The 15,893-nt window shown below is 56.1% G+C and overlaps 3 protein-coding genes across 6 annotated transcripts; 1 reads left to right on the forward strand and 2 right to left on the reverse strand.

The window, feature by feature from the left end:
- Positions 1-523: 523 nt before the first annotated feature.
- Positions 524-6,315, reverse strand: MRPL10 (mitochondrial ribosomal protein L10). 2 transcript variants are annotated; one of them, XM_058703124.1, is made up of 6 exons: positions 6,189-6,268; positions 4,135-4,293; positions 3,883-4,052; positions 2,650-2,814; positions 2,291-2,435; positions 524-1,501 (listed from the first exon to the last, which is right to left on the reverse strand). In XM_058703124.1, exons 3-6 carry the CDS (start codon positions 3,985-3,987, stop codon positions 1,245-1,247), a joined length of 672 nt encoding a protein of 223 aa, XP_058559107.1. In that variant the 5' UTR covers positions 3,988-4,052; positions 4,135-4,293; positions 6,189-6,268; the 3' UTR covers positions 524-1,244. The 2 variants fall into 2 exon arrangements, with proteins under 2 accessions (XP_058559107.1, XP_058559108.1); XM_058703125.1 differs by lacking the exon at positions 4,135-4,293 and having other exon boundaries at positions 6,189-6,315.
- Positions 6,316-6,325: 10 nt separating this feature from the next.
- LRRC46 (leucine rich repeat containing 46) lies at positions 6,326-11,647 on the forward strand. Of its 2 annotated transcripts, XM_058703123.1 has the most exons (9): positions 6,326-6,427; positions 6,618-6,736; positions 6,828-6,933; positions 8,362-8,470; positions 9,638-9,684; positions 9,956-10,065; positions 10,259-10,328; positions 10,693-10,841; positions 11,140-11,647. In XM_058703123.1, the coding sequence occupies exons 2-9, from the start codon at positions 6,727-6,729 to the stop codon at positions 11,520-11,522; spliced, it is 984 nt and encodes a 327-aa protein (XP_058559106.1). In that variant the 5' UTR covers positions 6,326-6,427; positions 6,618-6,726; the 3' UTR covers positions 11,523-11,647. The 2 variants fall into 2 exon arrangements, with proteins under 2 accessions (XP_058559106.1, XP_058559105.1); XM_058703122.1 differs by having other exon boundaries at positions 6,344-6,736.
- Positions 11,648-12,170: 523 nt separating this feature from the next.
- On the reverse strand, positions 12,171-15,815 carry SCRN2 (secernin 2). Of its 2 annotated transcripts, none has more exons than XM_058703121.1 (8): positions 15,682-15,815; positions 15,164-15,337; positions 14,738-14,919; positions 13,958-14,157; positions 13,292-13,507; positions 12,988-13,153; positions 12,706-12,886; positions 12,171-12,442 (listed from the first exon to the last, which is right to left on the reverse strand). In XM_058703121.1, the coding sequence occupies exons 2-8, from the start codon at positions 15,335-15,337 to the stop codon at positions 12,284-12,286; spliced, it is 1,278 nt and encodes a 425-aa protein (XP_058559104.1). In that variant the 5' UTR covers positions 15,682-15,815; the 3' UTR covers positions 12,171-12,283. The 2 variants fall into 2 exon arrangements, with proteins under 2 accessions (XP_058559104.1, XP_058559103.1); XM_058703120.1 differs by having other exon boundaries at positions 13,958-14,262.
- Positions 15,816-15,893: the final 78 nt, after the last annotated feature.

Raw genomic sequence — 15,893 nt, forward strand, 5'->3', positions numbered from 1 at the left:
AGTGCTGGGCACTGTGGGAAGCTGGTCCTGGACCAGGCCACAGAAAAGCTGCTGCGCACCGTCACTGCCAGAACGGTGCCTGTCCAGGACTGAGGAAGCTGTGGCACTGCCCCAAGTCTGGGAGGAAAGTTTGACAGCCACTTTGCTCATGCCAGTCACGGACAAGGGCAGGCTCCTAGTTAAGCATTCTCTCTCCTTCATTAGCAACTTCTGGTTCTCCAAGATTTGGAGGAGGCCTCCCACTTGAGAGCCTCCAGACCCCCTCCTAACACAGAATTCTGTTTTGCCCCAGCTCTTTTGCTCAGAACCACTTGGGATAGGTTAGCTACTGGGCAAAGCCGGAAGCTGCTTTCAAAAGGACAACCATGTAAGAGATGCCATTTGTGGCATCCCAGTCGGTCCAGGGAGGGAAGAGACCTGGACATGGAAAGAGGAAGGATTTTCTAGAGAGGAAGTGAGAGTCAAGGGTGGCCCTGAGAATTCGTCTACAGGGAGAATAAGCTTGCAAACAGCAAAAACGGAGTAAGTAAAATGCATTTCATTTTATCACAAAGCAGTGCTCCCAACCTCTTCCGTAACATGGCACACCCCGAGGGTGGAGAATTGACATTTAGGCACAACCGGGACCCTAAGGAGGAAGGTCTAGGGCAGAGATCCAGGGCAAGGTCTTCAGAGCGGACAGAACCCGATTCAAGTCCTGTTCTGCCTCTTATCAGCTGCACAACCTGGGGCTGGCTGTCGAACTTCGCCACCTCGTAGTTTTCTTCTCTGTGACAAGGGGAATGGCATGTAAAGTGGTGGGGCCGGAGCCAGGCACAACAGGCTCTCCAGAGATGCCATTCTCAGCACGGTTACCCAGGTGAGCTATTCCAGCGCGCTGGACCCACGAGGGGATAGGATGGGAGACACGGGCAGCAAGGGACAGTGGACATGGAAGCAGAGAGCAACGCCCTCATCTGCTCAGCTTCTCTGCCTTGGACCTGGAGAGCTGAGAGACTGCTTCTATGAGGTCTCCGGTTGGGAAAACTAGGGACAAAGACACTGATTAAGAGCCTCCACCGGGAAATGGAGTAACGGAGCGCCTCCCCGTCTCTGAGTGGCCCTGTATCTGAGGAGGTCGTGGTCAGTGAAGTCGGGGAACACATGCCACTCCCCACCCCAAGTTCTTCCACATCTCTGATGGGTGACGGCACGGCCGGCAAGGGTACGGCGTGTTTGTGGGCAGGCTGGGTACAACAGGCTGGCTATGAGTCCGGAACAGGGTCAGGAGGGTCAGGCTGCCCGCTGGCTGGCACGACGGCGTCCCTTTCACGTTGCTGTCTGATGTGCTGATCCAACAGGGCAGTCAGCTGCAGGGGCCGGTGCTGAAGCAGGAAGTGGGTCTGGGCCATGAGGAAGGTGAGTCCTCCTACCAGCTCCCCCTGCACCAGGGCCAGGCTGGGAAGCTTGGAGTAGTTGATGAAGCCCTGCCTGCTGAGGATGGTGTCGTCAATGCAGCCACCTGGAAGGACACAGGGTTAGCTGGGCTCCCCACAGACGCCTCCCCTCCTCTGAAAACAACGCTCCGACCTGACGTCCCAGTGCGCGCTCTGCCGCCCTGCCTCACCTCCCACCCTCCCCACCCCCGACCTGGTTCTCGCTCCAGCCCCACCCCACTGCCACTCTGTTTGGGACCGAGCCCCTCTCTTCTTTCCTAACTCTTGCCTAGAAAACCCTTACGTAAGACGTCCACCTGGCCCAACCCCCACTAAGTCACTGTCGCCTAACCTTTCTTAAAAGAACCAAGGAGCATGTGTGTATGGGGGCAGGGGGTCCACAGAGACCTATGAAACCAGTCTTCTCTATAGAAGAATCACCTCTGAGGATTCTTACCTTTGGGGGGGCGGCGGGGGGCGGGGGAGGGGGGGGGGTCTGGGAAACATTGCTCACTGTCCCTCAGTGCCCTTGACCTGGGCTATTTGAGTTTCTCCGTCTGTGTGGACTTCAGCACCCCTACTCCACTGCTAGTCTCAAGGTGTCTGAACTCTCTCCCCGCAGGGCCCTCTCTCTGCCTCCCCTCTTTTTCCACCCAGTGCAGATATGACGCAGGGTAGCGAGCCAGCACAGCTTCTGGACTGACACAGGCGGCCCTCAACAAATGGCGCTACTGACTCAGGCCCCATCCGTGAGAGGATGTCCCTGCCAAGGATGTCCGCGGTCTTACCCACATGTACTCAGCAGATGGCACCGGGCTGCTGTAGCCCCCGCTCCCCTTCGCCCCCATCCTCAACCCGCAGGGGTGCGTGCTCACCTAGCAGGGGCAGGCAAGGGACACCCTTCAAGATGCGCACCATCTCCTTGACTTTGGGCTCCTCACTGACCAGCAGCAAGTTGTGCCCCACAAAGAGGGGCAGCAGGTTCTGGTATTTGGAATCTGCTAGGAAGGGCTTCAGAACCTGGAACGGCAGGAAAGAGGGCTCACTGGGGACCAGTGGCCTGATCACAGGCCAGGTCGTGCCGAGGGTGCAAGCCGACGGTCTCCTCGGCCCCTAAGTGCAGTCTAGGCGCCAGACTGGAGGAAGGGGGCTTGTGGAGTGGGGAGGGACGGCGGGGTCTGATTGGCAGGGGGCAGGGGAATCCGGGCACCCACACCAGAGGGCTGCTGCCTACCTGGTTGGGGAAGATCTTCATCAAGATCTTGTGTTTCCGCAGCTGGTGCCGCACGAGAAGCTTGTCCTCGGCACTCAGAGCCACATTCTGACAGACAGCTATCATTCGGTTGTCTCGGAAAACTGCATCTATCTCCCGACGGAGGAGCCGGATAAGGCCTGTGTCCTGAAGTCAGGAAGGGATGACCAACGGGACATAAGCTGCCCTTCTCTCCTTGTACCCCTTATTCCCTCAGGGACGGGTGCCGGGGCTCTCAGTGACACCCAAACATGGGAAAGATCTGTGTACAAGCGGGAGGGTTGGGGCCCCGCCTCCCAAGTCGAGTTCCGTCTCCCACCCCACCCTTTCATTTTCATCAGGTAACGACGGTCTTTACAGCAGTGTTTTCAAACCTGAGAACGCTCATCCCCTTGAACTGGCCACCCATCTGACCCAGTCAACATTTGACAATAATGTGGTCAAAATTACTTTATCCCTCTGACACTGTACTCGTGTTGAGGGATTTTACCAATTATAAAGACAAGATCACTCTTTGGCAGCATTAATTCAGAACTGAGCCATTTGCACAGGACAAGACTTCATCTTCTGAAGACCGTGTTTTCAAAGTTGACAGCTTGTGGACCTGACAACGAGCGTGGAGTTACAAATTCTCCACTGGCCCTTCTGTTCTTTTTTAAAGGACAAAAACTCTCTTATCATTTCTCTAGGAAAACATGGAAACTTCAAGCCCTTTCAAGACAGGAGATACGGGGCGCCTGGGCGGCTCAGTTGGTTCAGTGTCCGACTCCTGATTTCGGCTCAGGTCATGATCTCATGGTTCGTGAGTTCGAGCCCCACATCGGGCTCTGTGCCGACAGCACTCCACCTGCTTGGGATTCTCTCTGCCTCTCTCTGTCCCTCTCCCACTTGCACGCGCACGCATGCTCTCTTTCAAAATAAATAAATCAACTTAAAAAAAAAAAAAAAAGACAGGAGCTATCCTTTCCCCTACCCCCACCTGCTTGGACAGCTTTTCATACACACATTTTTGGAGGCAAGTAAAGAATGCAGGAAATCCAGGAGGCCTGTCCGATCCACGGAGCCCCAAACGCCAAGCAGAATCAAGTGCACGTTTCATTTTAAAGCATGTGGACCACAGGGTCAAAGAGGGGAAGTAATGACGTGGAGGGCTGTGTCCTGGGCACTGCTTCGTTATGGCCAGCATCACAGCACCAAGGACAGCCTCCTCCTTACCTCCTGGGGGGGGCTGGGAGGACATGGTAGGCATCGTGGGTTGACAGCAGGCTTGGGGGGGATATACTCAGTGAGAGCCATCAGCTTCTGCCGCTCAAAGTGCATCACGCGACAATGGCGGGTAACAGCCTTGGAGCCACAGCGGACAGTCTGGCGGGTGGGCAGCCGGCCTGGGAGGGGAAACGGCAACGCTGTGATGGGTGCCCTCTGGGAGTCCTTAGTCGGTGGGCTTCAGATGGAGAAGAAGCTCACCTCTGGGCAAGCCAACCACAGCTCACAGAGCTAGACTCAACACAAGAGGGGGGAACAAGGAATTGTCTGCTAGGAATCCTAAACTCCCCAAACTTCTCTTTAACGGGCGACCTTAGGTCAGCTGCTTGATCCTTGGAGGCTCCCATTTCGCCAGCTCTTCTTCATGCACAGAGATGGGGGAAAAGATGAGAACAAAGGAAAAGTATTTTGACTACATTAAAAAAAGGCGGGGGTAGGGGCGCCTGGGTGGCTCAGTCGGTTAAGCATCCGACTTCAGCTCAGGTCACGATCTCGCGGTCCGTGAGTTCGAACCCCGCGTCGGGCTCTGGGCTGATGGCTCAGAGCCTGGAGCCTGCTTCCGATTCTGTGTCTCCCTCTCTCTCTGCCCCTCCCCCATTCACGCTCTCTCTCTGTCTCAAAAATAAATAAACGTTACAAAAAAATTAAAAAAAAAAAAAAAAGGCGGGGGGGGGTGAGGGTTGAGCAATTTTTTTTTTCTAAAATGGCCGAAGAGTAAATATTTTAAGTTCGAGAACCATACAGTCTGTCGCCACTATTCAACCATGCCACTGTATCATGAAAGCAATCATAGCCAATACGAAACAAGCAGATGTGGCTGTATTCCAATAAAAGTTTATTTCTAAAACATGGTGACCAGTTCTGCCACAACATACCAACCCCTGGTCTAAGCCAGTGGTTCTCAAGGTGCACTCCTGCCACCCAGCCAGCAACATCAGTATCATCTGAGAACGTGTTAGAAATACAAGTTCCCAGGGCCTGTCCTAGACCTACTGAAGCAGGAGCTCTGGAAGGGAGCCCAGCAAACAGTGTCCTAATAAGACCTGCAGGGGTTACAGATGCATGCTGATGTCGCAAAACCACTGCTCTCAGCACTGCTCTGAAGCCTTCTCCCATGATTTGAAGCAGGAGGGAAAAGAAGTTATACAGCGCTCACAGCTCCCCCAAACAGGCCTCCCTTGCCTCTCTTCTTGTTTGCAGCCATCGGTGAAGAGTAGCCCTCGGAAGACAAGGGAGCCACTTGAAAGCCCTAAGCCCAAGTGACCCCTTCATCTTGGACAAAAGCACCCAGGCTAGAGCCTCCCACCTGCAGCCTTTCCCAAGACTGAGATGGAATCTCAGGCAAAATTCAGCTAGAAGGTGGTTCTAACAGGGAGCATGCACGTTTGCTGGGGTGAGAGGTTTTATTGCCAGCAGCCACAAAACCTAAGAACACAGGGCTCTGGAACAGATGGAACCAGATTTTAATCTCTCTTCTGCCACTTACTAGCTGTGACCTTGACCAGTCACTCAACTGGTCTAAACTTGAACTTCTTCACCTGTAAAGAGACCATGGTAATGACTTCTTCATGACAAGCTTTAAGATTTAAATGAGATAATACATGTAAATCATTTATCACTGTGCCTGGCCTGTATCATGTGCTCAAAACCATTCATTAAACAAACATCTATTTCAGGCCTACTAACGCCCACACCACGCCACCTGCTGGCGATGGTGAATGAGCATGGTTCTGCCCTTAGGGGGTTTGAAGTCTAACACAGGAGACAGACACATAATAAACAAATGCAAAATTACATGATGGGTAAAGGGGGTCAATAAACAGGGTGCAAAACACAGATTTCTGCTTTGCAGAAGGTGGCCAGGGCAGGCCTGAGAAAATGACATTTAAGCTGAGACCGTAAAAAGGTGGCATAGCGCCAAGGTCGGGACGGGCAGTGGTTCCAGCAAAGGAAACCGGAGGCGAGCAAGAGCCAGGTGGTAGACTACAGAAACCCAGAAAAGGAAGGAGTACTCAGACATAGGGAAGAAATACAGCAGTTGTCGCTGACGTTGTTGCTGCGCTGCTGTTATCACTAGTATCTGGAGTCACAGGGAATTAGCTGGAGTAAGGAGGCCAGCGATCTGGCTGGTGTCTGGGGTCATCGAGAGCTGTCTGGAGTAAGAGATTACGGAAGGGGATCAGTGGTGGAGGAGGGGAGAGGAGAACTAAGAGCACCGGCCGGAACGCGCCGTGAGGACCTGGGCCGCTCCTTACCCGCCTGGGGCAGGAGACCCCCTCGCAACTTCCCAGCCAGGGCCGCAGCCATCTCCACCGGAAGAACAGCCAGGAGCCGGGCGAGACAGAAGGAGCTAAGGATTGTGGGAAGCCCTGGGGCCGGAAGCAGCCGCCGGATCCGCCGGCTGGAGCAGTAATCCGCATGCGCGCTAAACCCAGGAACGCCTAGTCCGCGCTCCCTGACGCTCCAACTGGCGTCCAGTCTCCTAGCAACGACGGTTAGCCTCTGCCGCACAGCTCTTTTCTCGGGATCCTCACCCTCCACTCTCTGCCCACAGTCCCCCATTGGGGACTAGCGAAGCCCCCTCTGCACCCCTCAAACTCCAGACCCGTCTCCTCAATTTACTTTTGTCTTCTACCCCGCCTCATTAATTTGCCCTGAATCAACACTTTCCCTTGTCCCTCCAGTCTCTGAAATTCTCTCTTCTCATACCATCCTGGGTTCCGCCATCCCGGGGACTAAGTTGCTCTGCTTCCTTTCGTGCTAATCCCGCGCCAGGCCAGTAGCCTTTAGATCATGCCCGGAGGTGAGTAGGGGATGGAGAGGTGGGTAGAACAGTTGGATAACAGTAGGGTCAGGCTTCCGAGAATAAGGGAATCATTCTCGTCTTTTCACAGGTAATTTTGCCCAGAGTCCAGAGGAAGGAGGCGTGTGCATCACTGAAACCCTTATCACTAAGCGGAACTTGGCCTTCCCTGAGGATGAGGATCTGTCAGAGAAGATGTGAGTGCGGCGGGAGGAGAGGGGTGCTGGACAATTGAAACACACAGAATGACCAGTCCCCTGAGCTGTACTGTTTCTTCAGCTCATCTTTGTCCCTCTCTTTACTTACTCCACGCATCCAGTCAATGGTAATGTCTAATCGACTTTGCCTCCTTAAACACTATTCTCTTTCTTTCTTTCTTTCTTTCTTTCTTTCTTTCTTTCTTTCTTTCTTTCTTTTTCTTTCTTTCTCTCTCTCTCTCTCTCTCTCTCTCTCTCTCTCTCTCTCTCTCTCTCTCTCTCTTTCTTCCTTCCTTCCTTCCTTCCTTCCTTCTTTTTACCATGCCCGCTCAACTGCCTTGAATAAGGCTCTTAAGTAAGCCATCGCCTCTCAATGAACTCTTCATCAGTTTCCCTGCCCCCAGTCCAGGCTCCCCATATGGTTGCCAAAGCGATCCTTTTAAATGACAAATCTGATCAGGCACTCCCTGGTAGAACCTTCCTTGGCTCCCTAGTACTTCCAGGATAAAATCCAAATACCCTAGCATGAGTTGACCATTGCTGCCTTTTTCGCCATTCTCCACAATTCCTCCAAGACCCTCTGTTCTCACACCTTAGCACCTTTTCAGATGGTGCTGAGCACCTGGGAGCTTGTTAGTAATGAAGACTCTCAGGCCCACCTCAGACCTACTGAATCAGAAGCTACATTTTAACAAGACCCCCAAGGGATTCATGGGCAACTAAAGTTGGAAAAGGCCTGGATTCTCACATACTGTTCCTTCTGCTTGAAATGCCTTCTCCTCATCCCCCTCTCACCTTCCTGGCTAACTCCTACTTGTACGTCACCTTCTCCAGGAAGCACTCCCTGCTCCCCTATTGAGGACTCAGTGCACAGTCCATGTACCCCCTTAGTCCCTTCATGTGTCTGTCACCCACTTGTCCTAGATGTTTGGCCTGCTTCCCTAATAGTGATGGGCAGGGACTCTCATTTGTCTCCAGTGGGCACTCAGTAAATGTTGTGGAATTAATGAATGAGTGGATGAATCAAGTGATTTTCCTTCCATGGACCACTCGAAAGGGAAGTGAGAAAGGATATTCCTGCAGAGATGGTCTCATCCCTGTGCCAGTGCCTGCTTCCACCATCTGAGCTGGCCCAGGGAAGCCTTCCCTGGCCCCTGAGTCTCTCTGGGAACCGTAAGCTGTCAACCAGTTCCCAATCCAAGGGTCCTATTCCTCTCACCCTCTGATTCTTCCCGGTGCTACTTATCGAGATCCAGGTCTCCAGGCTGACCTGGTTTCATGATCTGGACACTGCCTCATGAGTCAAGAAGTCCTGACATCTCAGCCAAGCCACTTAGCTTGAAAACCCTTTCCTACCCCCTCCCATCTTCCCTGCCAAGGGACCACAGAAGTGGGATCTGTTACACCACCTGCTGACTGTTCCCCCAGGTTTCACACTCTTGCTGAACTGCAGACTGTCCGCCTGGACCGAGAGGGGATTACTGCTATCAGCAACCTCGAGGGCCTCCAGAATCTTCACAGCCTCTATCTGCAAGCGGTACCTTCTTGCCTCCTGCTCTCCCTCCCCCCTTGCCCTCTGTGGACCAAGTCTGTTTAATGTAAAAGCAACCAGTCAGGCCATCTTGCCCATTCCCTGGTGTTCAGGTAGGCAGACCTTCATTGAGACTGTTCCAGAGGGGGCACCTGGCTGGCTCAGTCAGTGGAGCATGTGACTCTTGATCTTAGGGTTGTAAGTTTGAGCCCCAGGTTGAGGGTAGAGATTGCTTAAAAATAAAATCTTTTTTAAAAAAAGAAAATGTTGGGGCACCTGGGTGGCTCAGTCGGTTAAGCGTCCGACTTCAGCTCAGGTCACGATCTCGCGGTCCGTGGGTTCGAGCCCCGCATCGGGCTCTGTGCTGACAGCTCAGAGCCTGGAGCCTGCTTCCAATTCTGTGTCTCCCTCTCTCTCGGCCCCTCCCCCGTTCGTGCTCTGTCTCTCTCTGTCTCAAAAATAAATAAACGTTAAAAAAAAAAAAGAGAGAGAGAAAGAAAGAAAAGAAAATGTTCCCAGATGAATCAGGAATTCTCTTGAAAGACCAATCCTCCCAAAAGATATCCTGAGCATGCTCTTGAATCACTGTTTGTTTTTCTTGTGTATGTCAGACACTTCCCTTGGTTTAGAAGTTCTTTTTGGTGTCTCTCCTAAATCTCCCGTGTTCTATAGCTCGAGCGCATTTCCTGTTCTGAGGAAATGAAAGAGGGAACCAGAAGATTCCTCTGCATCCTTTAGAACCCTGAAGGCTGACTGGTGGTAGTGGGTGGTTGGTTGATTGGATATACATATTCAACTCCTCCAGGTTGAATATATCCAGTGCCCTTAACCTTTCTTCACAGAAACCTTCAAAATCAAAGTAATATATGTTCATTGTTCCCTCCGTGTACATAAGCCACCACCAAGGCTTTTCCTATTTCCCCGTGGCCCCTTGGTTTCCTTCTTGATTTCCAGGTCACTCTTTGGTTGTGGGGTGAGCAGGGTATACTTTAATGAAGTTTATCTAGCCCCTAAGTTTACACCCCTAACCATCCACCCAGAGAAAGCAAATCATTTCGAGGGAGTGACAGCTCCAGTTCCGGGAGTGGGGTGATTATTCCCAGGGTGCCAGCCCCCCAGCTGCAAGAGCAGACATGGTCTGCTTAGTTTTCCCAACTCATTTGCTTTCTGCAGAATAAGATCCAGCGAATTGAGAACCTGGCCTGCGTCCCCTCCTTGCGGTACGTGGGGTCAGGGCTCAGGCCCGTGGGGGAGGGGGTCGGGAGGGAAACACGGGGACACCCCAGAGAACTGACCGGCTCAGACGTCTCCAAGTCTGGTCAGCTCAGGACCCCGCAAGCCTCACTCTGCTTCTCTCACCCCAGAAGACCATGTGTCCCCATCCATTGTGTGGCTGCTCAGCCAGGGGCCCCGAGTGCCTGCTGCCTTCCTCCCTTCCTTTGGCGGTTCTGTGACTCAGCTCTGTCTCTGCACCCCTCCCTTCCCCTGCAGCTTCCTGTCTCTGGCAGGAAACCAAATCAGGCAGGTGGAAAACCTCCATGACCTCCCACATCTCCAGTTTCTGGACCTTTCAGAGAACCTGATAGAAACACTGAAGCTGGGTAGGAATGTCCTTGCCCCGGCTCACGGGCTAAGACTTGGGCAGGACCCTCCCTCCCTCCCCTCTGCCACCACCTCCCTATGCCTGTATTGGCGGCAAAGCCTCTGGGGGTCCTGGGAGGTGGGAAAGAGGCAGTGGCTTTGGGCCAGAAGGTGGGTATGGGACCCTCACTGCCCTCTCTTTGGTGTGTGCAGATGAATTCCCGCAGAGCCTTCTCATCCTCAACCTGAGTGGAAACAGCTGCACCAACCAGGATGGGTACAGGTGAGGATGCATTGAGGGTGGGAAGAAATGGGGTGATGGCTGAGCTCCTCGTATTCTTAACTCCACACGGACTCCCTCTCGGCCTGCAAACTTGGGGTCACCATCCATGGCACCTTCTCGTCTCTCACCCCAGCTCAAGTGGGCCGCTTTTTCTCTTCCACCCCGCCCCCCCCCCCCAACACACACACACAGAGGTCCACACGGAGCCAGCCCTTAGCTCTTTGGGGCCGAGCGCAGGCCCGTCTCCCAGCTTGTGAACACCACCCCTCTGGGTGCGGTTCCTATGGCTTGTGCCTGCACGCCCTCCCAGGCCCCCCACCCGGGGCCGCCCTCCTGGGTAGCCTCTGCCCTTTCTGCCCTGCAGGGAGCTAGTGACAGAAGCCCTGCCGCTGCTCCTGGACCTGGACAAGCAGCCTGTGTTAGAGCGCTGGGCCTCGGACGAGGAGGATAAAGACTCAAGCGACGAGGACGAGGAGTTCCCGGAGCTGAGTGGTCCGTTCTGCACAGAGCGAGGTGGCCGGGCTTTCCAAGGCTTTGCGCCCTCCCTAGAACTCACCTCCGCCCTGTGGGGCACTGGGGAAGCTAAGATAGCAGCGGGGGCGAGGGAGGAGGCCCCAGGCCCAGACCAGCATCTGGGTCAGAGCATGGTACAGCCGGGGCCAGGTATCAGCCTGGCGTGCAGGCGACTCACCCTCCCCATTAGGGCCGACAGAGGGTTAGTCTGGGCAGGGTGTCAGCCAGAGAACTCCCGCCTCAGCCCAGGGGCCGTCCTGCCAGGCCATCTGCCGCCTCCCATCTTGGCCCCTCGCAGGCTTCCTCGAGGAGCTGAAGCAGGAGATGAGCAGACACAAGGAACTCAGGCAGCAGGCAGCCCTGACGGAGCACCTCCTGAGGATGGGGACAAAGCCCGCCCTCACCGACCTCCCCCAGCCGCCCGGGGCGGGGAGTGGGGGGGGGGCCCTGGCTAGGGATGGCAGTCCTTCTGTCACTCCCACGCGGAGGAAGGAGACACCCCCCAAGCCCGCCTCCCTGCCACAAGCCACCTCTGCCACCAAGAAACCCTGCCCTCTGGTGGCCAGCCAGCAAAGCACTGTCCAGGCAAAGGAGGGGGCCCGAGCAGCCACAGCCCCCAAGGCCTCACTGGCTGGGGCCCCCAGCACAACCAAAATGGTGACCAAAAGAGTCAAGAAATGAAGTGCAGTCCCTCCCTATCAGCAATGCCACAGGAACAAGGAATGGGGAAGAAACAGGGTCTCCTTCTCAGACCCCTCTCCTGTGGCAGGAGCCCACCCCAATAAAAAATGTCTCCAGGCCCTGAATGCGTCTTTCACGTCACTTGCGGGGGGGGGGGGGGCATCTCAGGGGAAGCAAGCCGTCAGGGTAGTGGGAAACAGTCACAGAAACACAGAACCTGATTCTAAAGAACACGTGTCTGACCTTTCGGGAACTACCCAAAGGGCTGGCACACCTCAACCCCTCCCCCCCAGCTTCCTGGGTCTTGAGTGGGCATCATCTTGTGGTAGATGCCATCTCACTGCCGCTCCCAGGGACTGCCCTTCCAAGGCTCAAGCCAAGGACCCAAAACCCCACGGTTCTAATTCTCCCCAGATAGTAGCCCCATTTTGTGCCAGGCGTGATCTCTTGCACACATGCGCTCACACACCTGGGGGGGCCGGGGGGCACCTCTCCTCACAGGCCCCTTCCACAACCTTCTCCATCACCCAAGTGAGAAGATTATGCTGCCTGGCAAGTCCACCAGAAGCCCTGTAGCCAGCTCAGGGCTGTCCTTTGCCCTCATTTGGCTCTCCTGCCCCTGCCAGACCTGGGATCAAGTTCACTGAACAGGGAAATAACATACTTTATTGAGGCAAAGGCCGAGCTGGCCACCCAAAACAAGGCTGAGGGGAGCAAAGGGATTGCACTGGGGTCCTGTGCCCACCCCGGCCCTGTGGTGCTCAGGCATACACCTGGCTCTCCCTTTCCACAAAGGCCTGGAAGAGGCCGCCCAGCTCCTGTGGGGGTGGCACCTGCTCCCCAGCCAGCAGCCGCCGCGCAGCCTCCAGGCCCTCCTGCTCCAGATCCCGCTGCTTCTGCCGGAGCTGCTGCCCCCGATCCTGCCCAGGAAAGGTGGAGATGGGTCCCAGGGACAGGCTTCCCTCTGGACGGAGGGGAGACGCCTGCCATCTGCCACAAGCAGGAGGAAGGACAGGGCACCCGGTCTTCTCCTGGGCAGCTGGCTTTGAAGGCAAAGACTCCGCTCCCCCCAACTCTGGAGTCTCTCCTCCCCTCCCGGATCCCCTCATATTTCCAGAATCCCGACTGGGGGCGGGAGAAGTGAGTCATGGCCCCAGAGTAGCCCCTATTCCCCGAGGGTTACCTGCTCGCTCTCTATCAGCCCCAGGGCCACCTGGTGCCGGAGGTAGAGGGTGTGCCGGCGATCCACCTGAGTCTGGAATCGGGGCTGAGTCCGAACAGGGTCCCGTGCTCCAAAAGTGGGGGACAGCACCTGGGGGGCCTGGGCCGCCCCCGCCCCGAAGATGAAAGGTTTGAACACCGACCTAACGGGACAGAGATGGAGGGAACAAAGGTTATCACATCCCCCCGATCTTCCCCCGCCTGGCACCCTCTCCCCCGCCTTCCCCGCCCCCATTCCTCTCACCTGGATGGGTCTGGAGTAGCGGTGAGGAAGTGGACGCAGGGCTGTGTGGGATCCCGGGGCAGGATGGACACCATGCTGGCCGTGGTGCGAAAGCCTCCAGAGTCCATACAGATGCCGCTCTCCTTGTTCCTGAGGATGCCCATCATCACCTCTGCCGTGATGCCCCCTGCGAAGGAGGACAGGCTGAGGGGCCCTCCGGGCAGAAGGGGGACCTCTGGCCTTGGATCAAAGCTGTGGGAGAGGAGAGAGGCTGGCACCACTGTGGCCCTCCTGGCCCCCACCCCACCGCCGTCCACGCACTGACCTTGCTGCTGCTGCAGAAGCTGTTGCCCGGCCCGGAAGCGGGCTTTGGCAGCCTCCATGCGCACAGGCTGCTGGGTCAGGGAGAAGACCTGAGCGAAGTCAAAAGTGCTCTGCCCATCCCACCAGCCCTGGGCCAGGGCACGGGTCCGAAGGTCTGCGTGCTCGGCCGAGATGTCCGTGCCTACGCTCAACTGGTTGGAGATGTTACGGGCCCCTTCTGTGGAGAAGTAGGGGGCGGGGGGTGGCTCATTTGTCATTAAGCACCTACTCTGTGCCAGGTGCTAAGAAGATGATGGTGAAGAGAACGGACCTGCCCCCGTGGAGCGGGAGACAGACAAAATGATCACAGAAATAAATGTGAGCTTGCAACCGTGGTGCACATGATGAAAAGGCACCTGCTTGCATATAAGGGGGAAACTTGACCACCAGGAAGTCCAGGAAGGCTCCCCAGAGGAGGCGGCCAGCTCAAGTACGAGAGGATTTAAGCAGGTAAAGTGGGGAGAGAAGTTCCCCACTGGGCTCACTTCCCACCTTCCTTGGGTGTGCCTGCCAGTGAGAAGTTTGCACGTGGATCCGCCCTGCCCTTCACCCAGGGTTTTCCCACCCCCTCCCGAGGCTGGCAAAAGGGGACAGCTCTGGGAGGCGAGCCCCGGCCCTGGGCTCTCACCCTGGATCCTCTGTGCAGCCCAGAGCCTCCCTGCCGTCTCTAGCACCCACGCCTCAGTCCGGTCAGCCAGCAGGAATGTGTTGTGGTAGCAGAACGGTGTGGGGTCCTCCCGGCAGCTGCCCCCTTGCCCGTAGTGCGCCAGCAAGTCTGTGATCACACGCAAGGCCTCCAGGGCAGAGCTGCTCCGTTCCAAAGCCAGCCTGGCATGAAGGGATGCACGGAAGGGGAACGCAGCGTCAGTGGCTGGTGACGGAAGCTCCAATGGACGGAAGGCGCCCAGAGAGGCCCAAGTCACACAAAAAAATCTGCCAGCATTGGTTGTATGAAAGCGCAGTTAGGCGGGTGTTTTTCAAGTTCTTCTCTGAGGGTCCCAGAAACGCGGTTTCAGAGAAAGAAGGGGCCCGAGTTCCCCAGCCTCTCTTCAACCAGAGCTGCTCTGCTCTTACTGGTTTTGTAAATCGGGACTCCATATGAGATTTCAGTTGGGAGGGGAAAAGAAAAAAAAAAAGTACTTCTATTTAAAAAAGAAATTTGAAACCACTGCCCTATTTCTGGGCCAGGAGAGGCCCAGAAGCGGCCACATTCGGGAGCTCCTTACCAGACTGTGGCGATGGGGCCAGGAGAGAGGAGGAGCAGGGGCGGCCTCTCTGGTGATGGGCAACGGGGACAAAAAGGAGGAGGCCCTGGTGAATCTAGCTGAGGGGAGGGGAGGATGGCCTGGGTCTGTCCTCGGCTCTCAGCCTTTCAGTGTGTAGAGATGAGGGAAGGCAGGGTCCGCACCTGAGTAGGTCCATGCCTAGTAGGGCTTCCCCCTCTCCAACTGGCTCCTTGGTCCACACTGCCTCATTGCCAATGCAGACACCATGCTCATTGGCGCCCATCTCAGCCCCCCACAGCCAAGAAGGGCGGCTCAGGATTACAGCGTGAGTCCTTGACACCTGTTCCACCTCAATGTAGGTGCACTGCAGGTAAGGGAGGAGAGAGGGAGTCCATTCAGAAAGGGTTTTATCATTCCCATTGTACAGATGAGGAAACCGAGGTGGACAGCAGCTAAACAACAGGCCAGGTCCAGGTTGATAGACTGGAAGGTCACGCTCTTCCCACCACATCCGGGGACTTGCCAGGTGCGAGGCGCAGAGGAGGAGGGTCTTAGAAGACTGCCTAGATCGACCACACCTCCCGCCCCTTCCATAAGGCCTAACCCACCTGGAGCCGGCTGCCAGGGGCATGAGTGCCTGCTGGTACAAACACCACCTCCTGCACCTCGTCCCGCGGTCGGTCGGAATTCTTGGCAAAGATCACAGCTGGGATGGCCGAGGCCGGGGGCACGGAAACAAAGCAATCGCAGGAACACGGGGTGTCAGAGCTCCACGAAGCCATCTGGGGAGAGGTGGAGGTGCATGTGTCCCCCTCACGCCGCCTCTCCACCATCCTGGCCAGAGCTCAGCCCTAGGGAGCCCCCCCCTTCCCAACACGTGTAAACAGGCACTCAGGGAAGACACTGCTGTTGGGTTCTGGACACACTCGATGCGTGGCGTGCACAGCCCAGGCTCCAGGCTTGGGAGGCAGCAGGCGGGCGCACACCGCAAGCTCCCAGGGCCCTGCCCAACGGGGAGCCCGACCCACCAGTGCCGTCGCGGGACCACCTCCCTCGCCACCCCACCCCACTCCCTCGCCCCTTTTCTGTCCACATTCTCGCCTCCCCAATACCGTTTGCCCCTCACCCTGTCTCCCTCCAAGATCCCCGGCTTAGTCTCGGGCGCCACCGCCTCGGCTTCGGGTCATTGGGCGGAGGCTCACAGGTGACCTGGAAGGCTTTGGCCCGGGGGGCGGAGCCGGAACCAAGCGCCTGCAGTTCCTTGGTTTTCCACCAGGGTGCGCGCCAATACTACTTCTTGGAGCGCAGCAGCGTGGGAGACCTTGCCCGTCCGCCTGC

The sequence above is a fragment of the Neofelis nebulosa genome, chromosome 16 (genome assembly GCF_028018385.1).
Source record: "Neofelis nebulosa isolate mNeoNeb1 chromosome 16, mNeoNeb1.pri, whole genome shotgun sequence".
Classification (NCBI taxonomy): domain Eukaryota; kingdom Metazoa; phylum Chordata; class Mammalia; order Carnivora; family Felidae; genus Neofelis; species Neofelis nebulosa.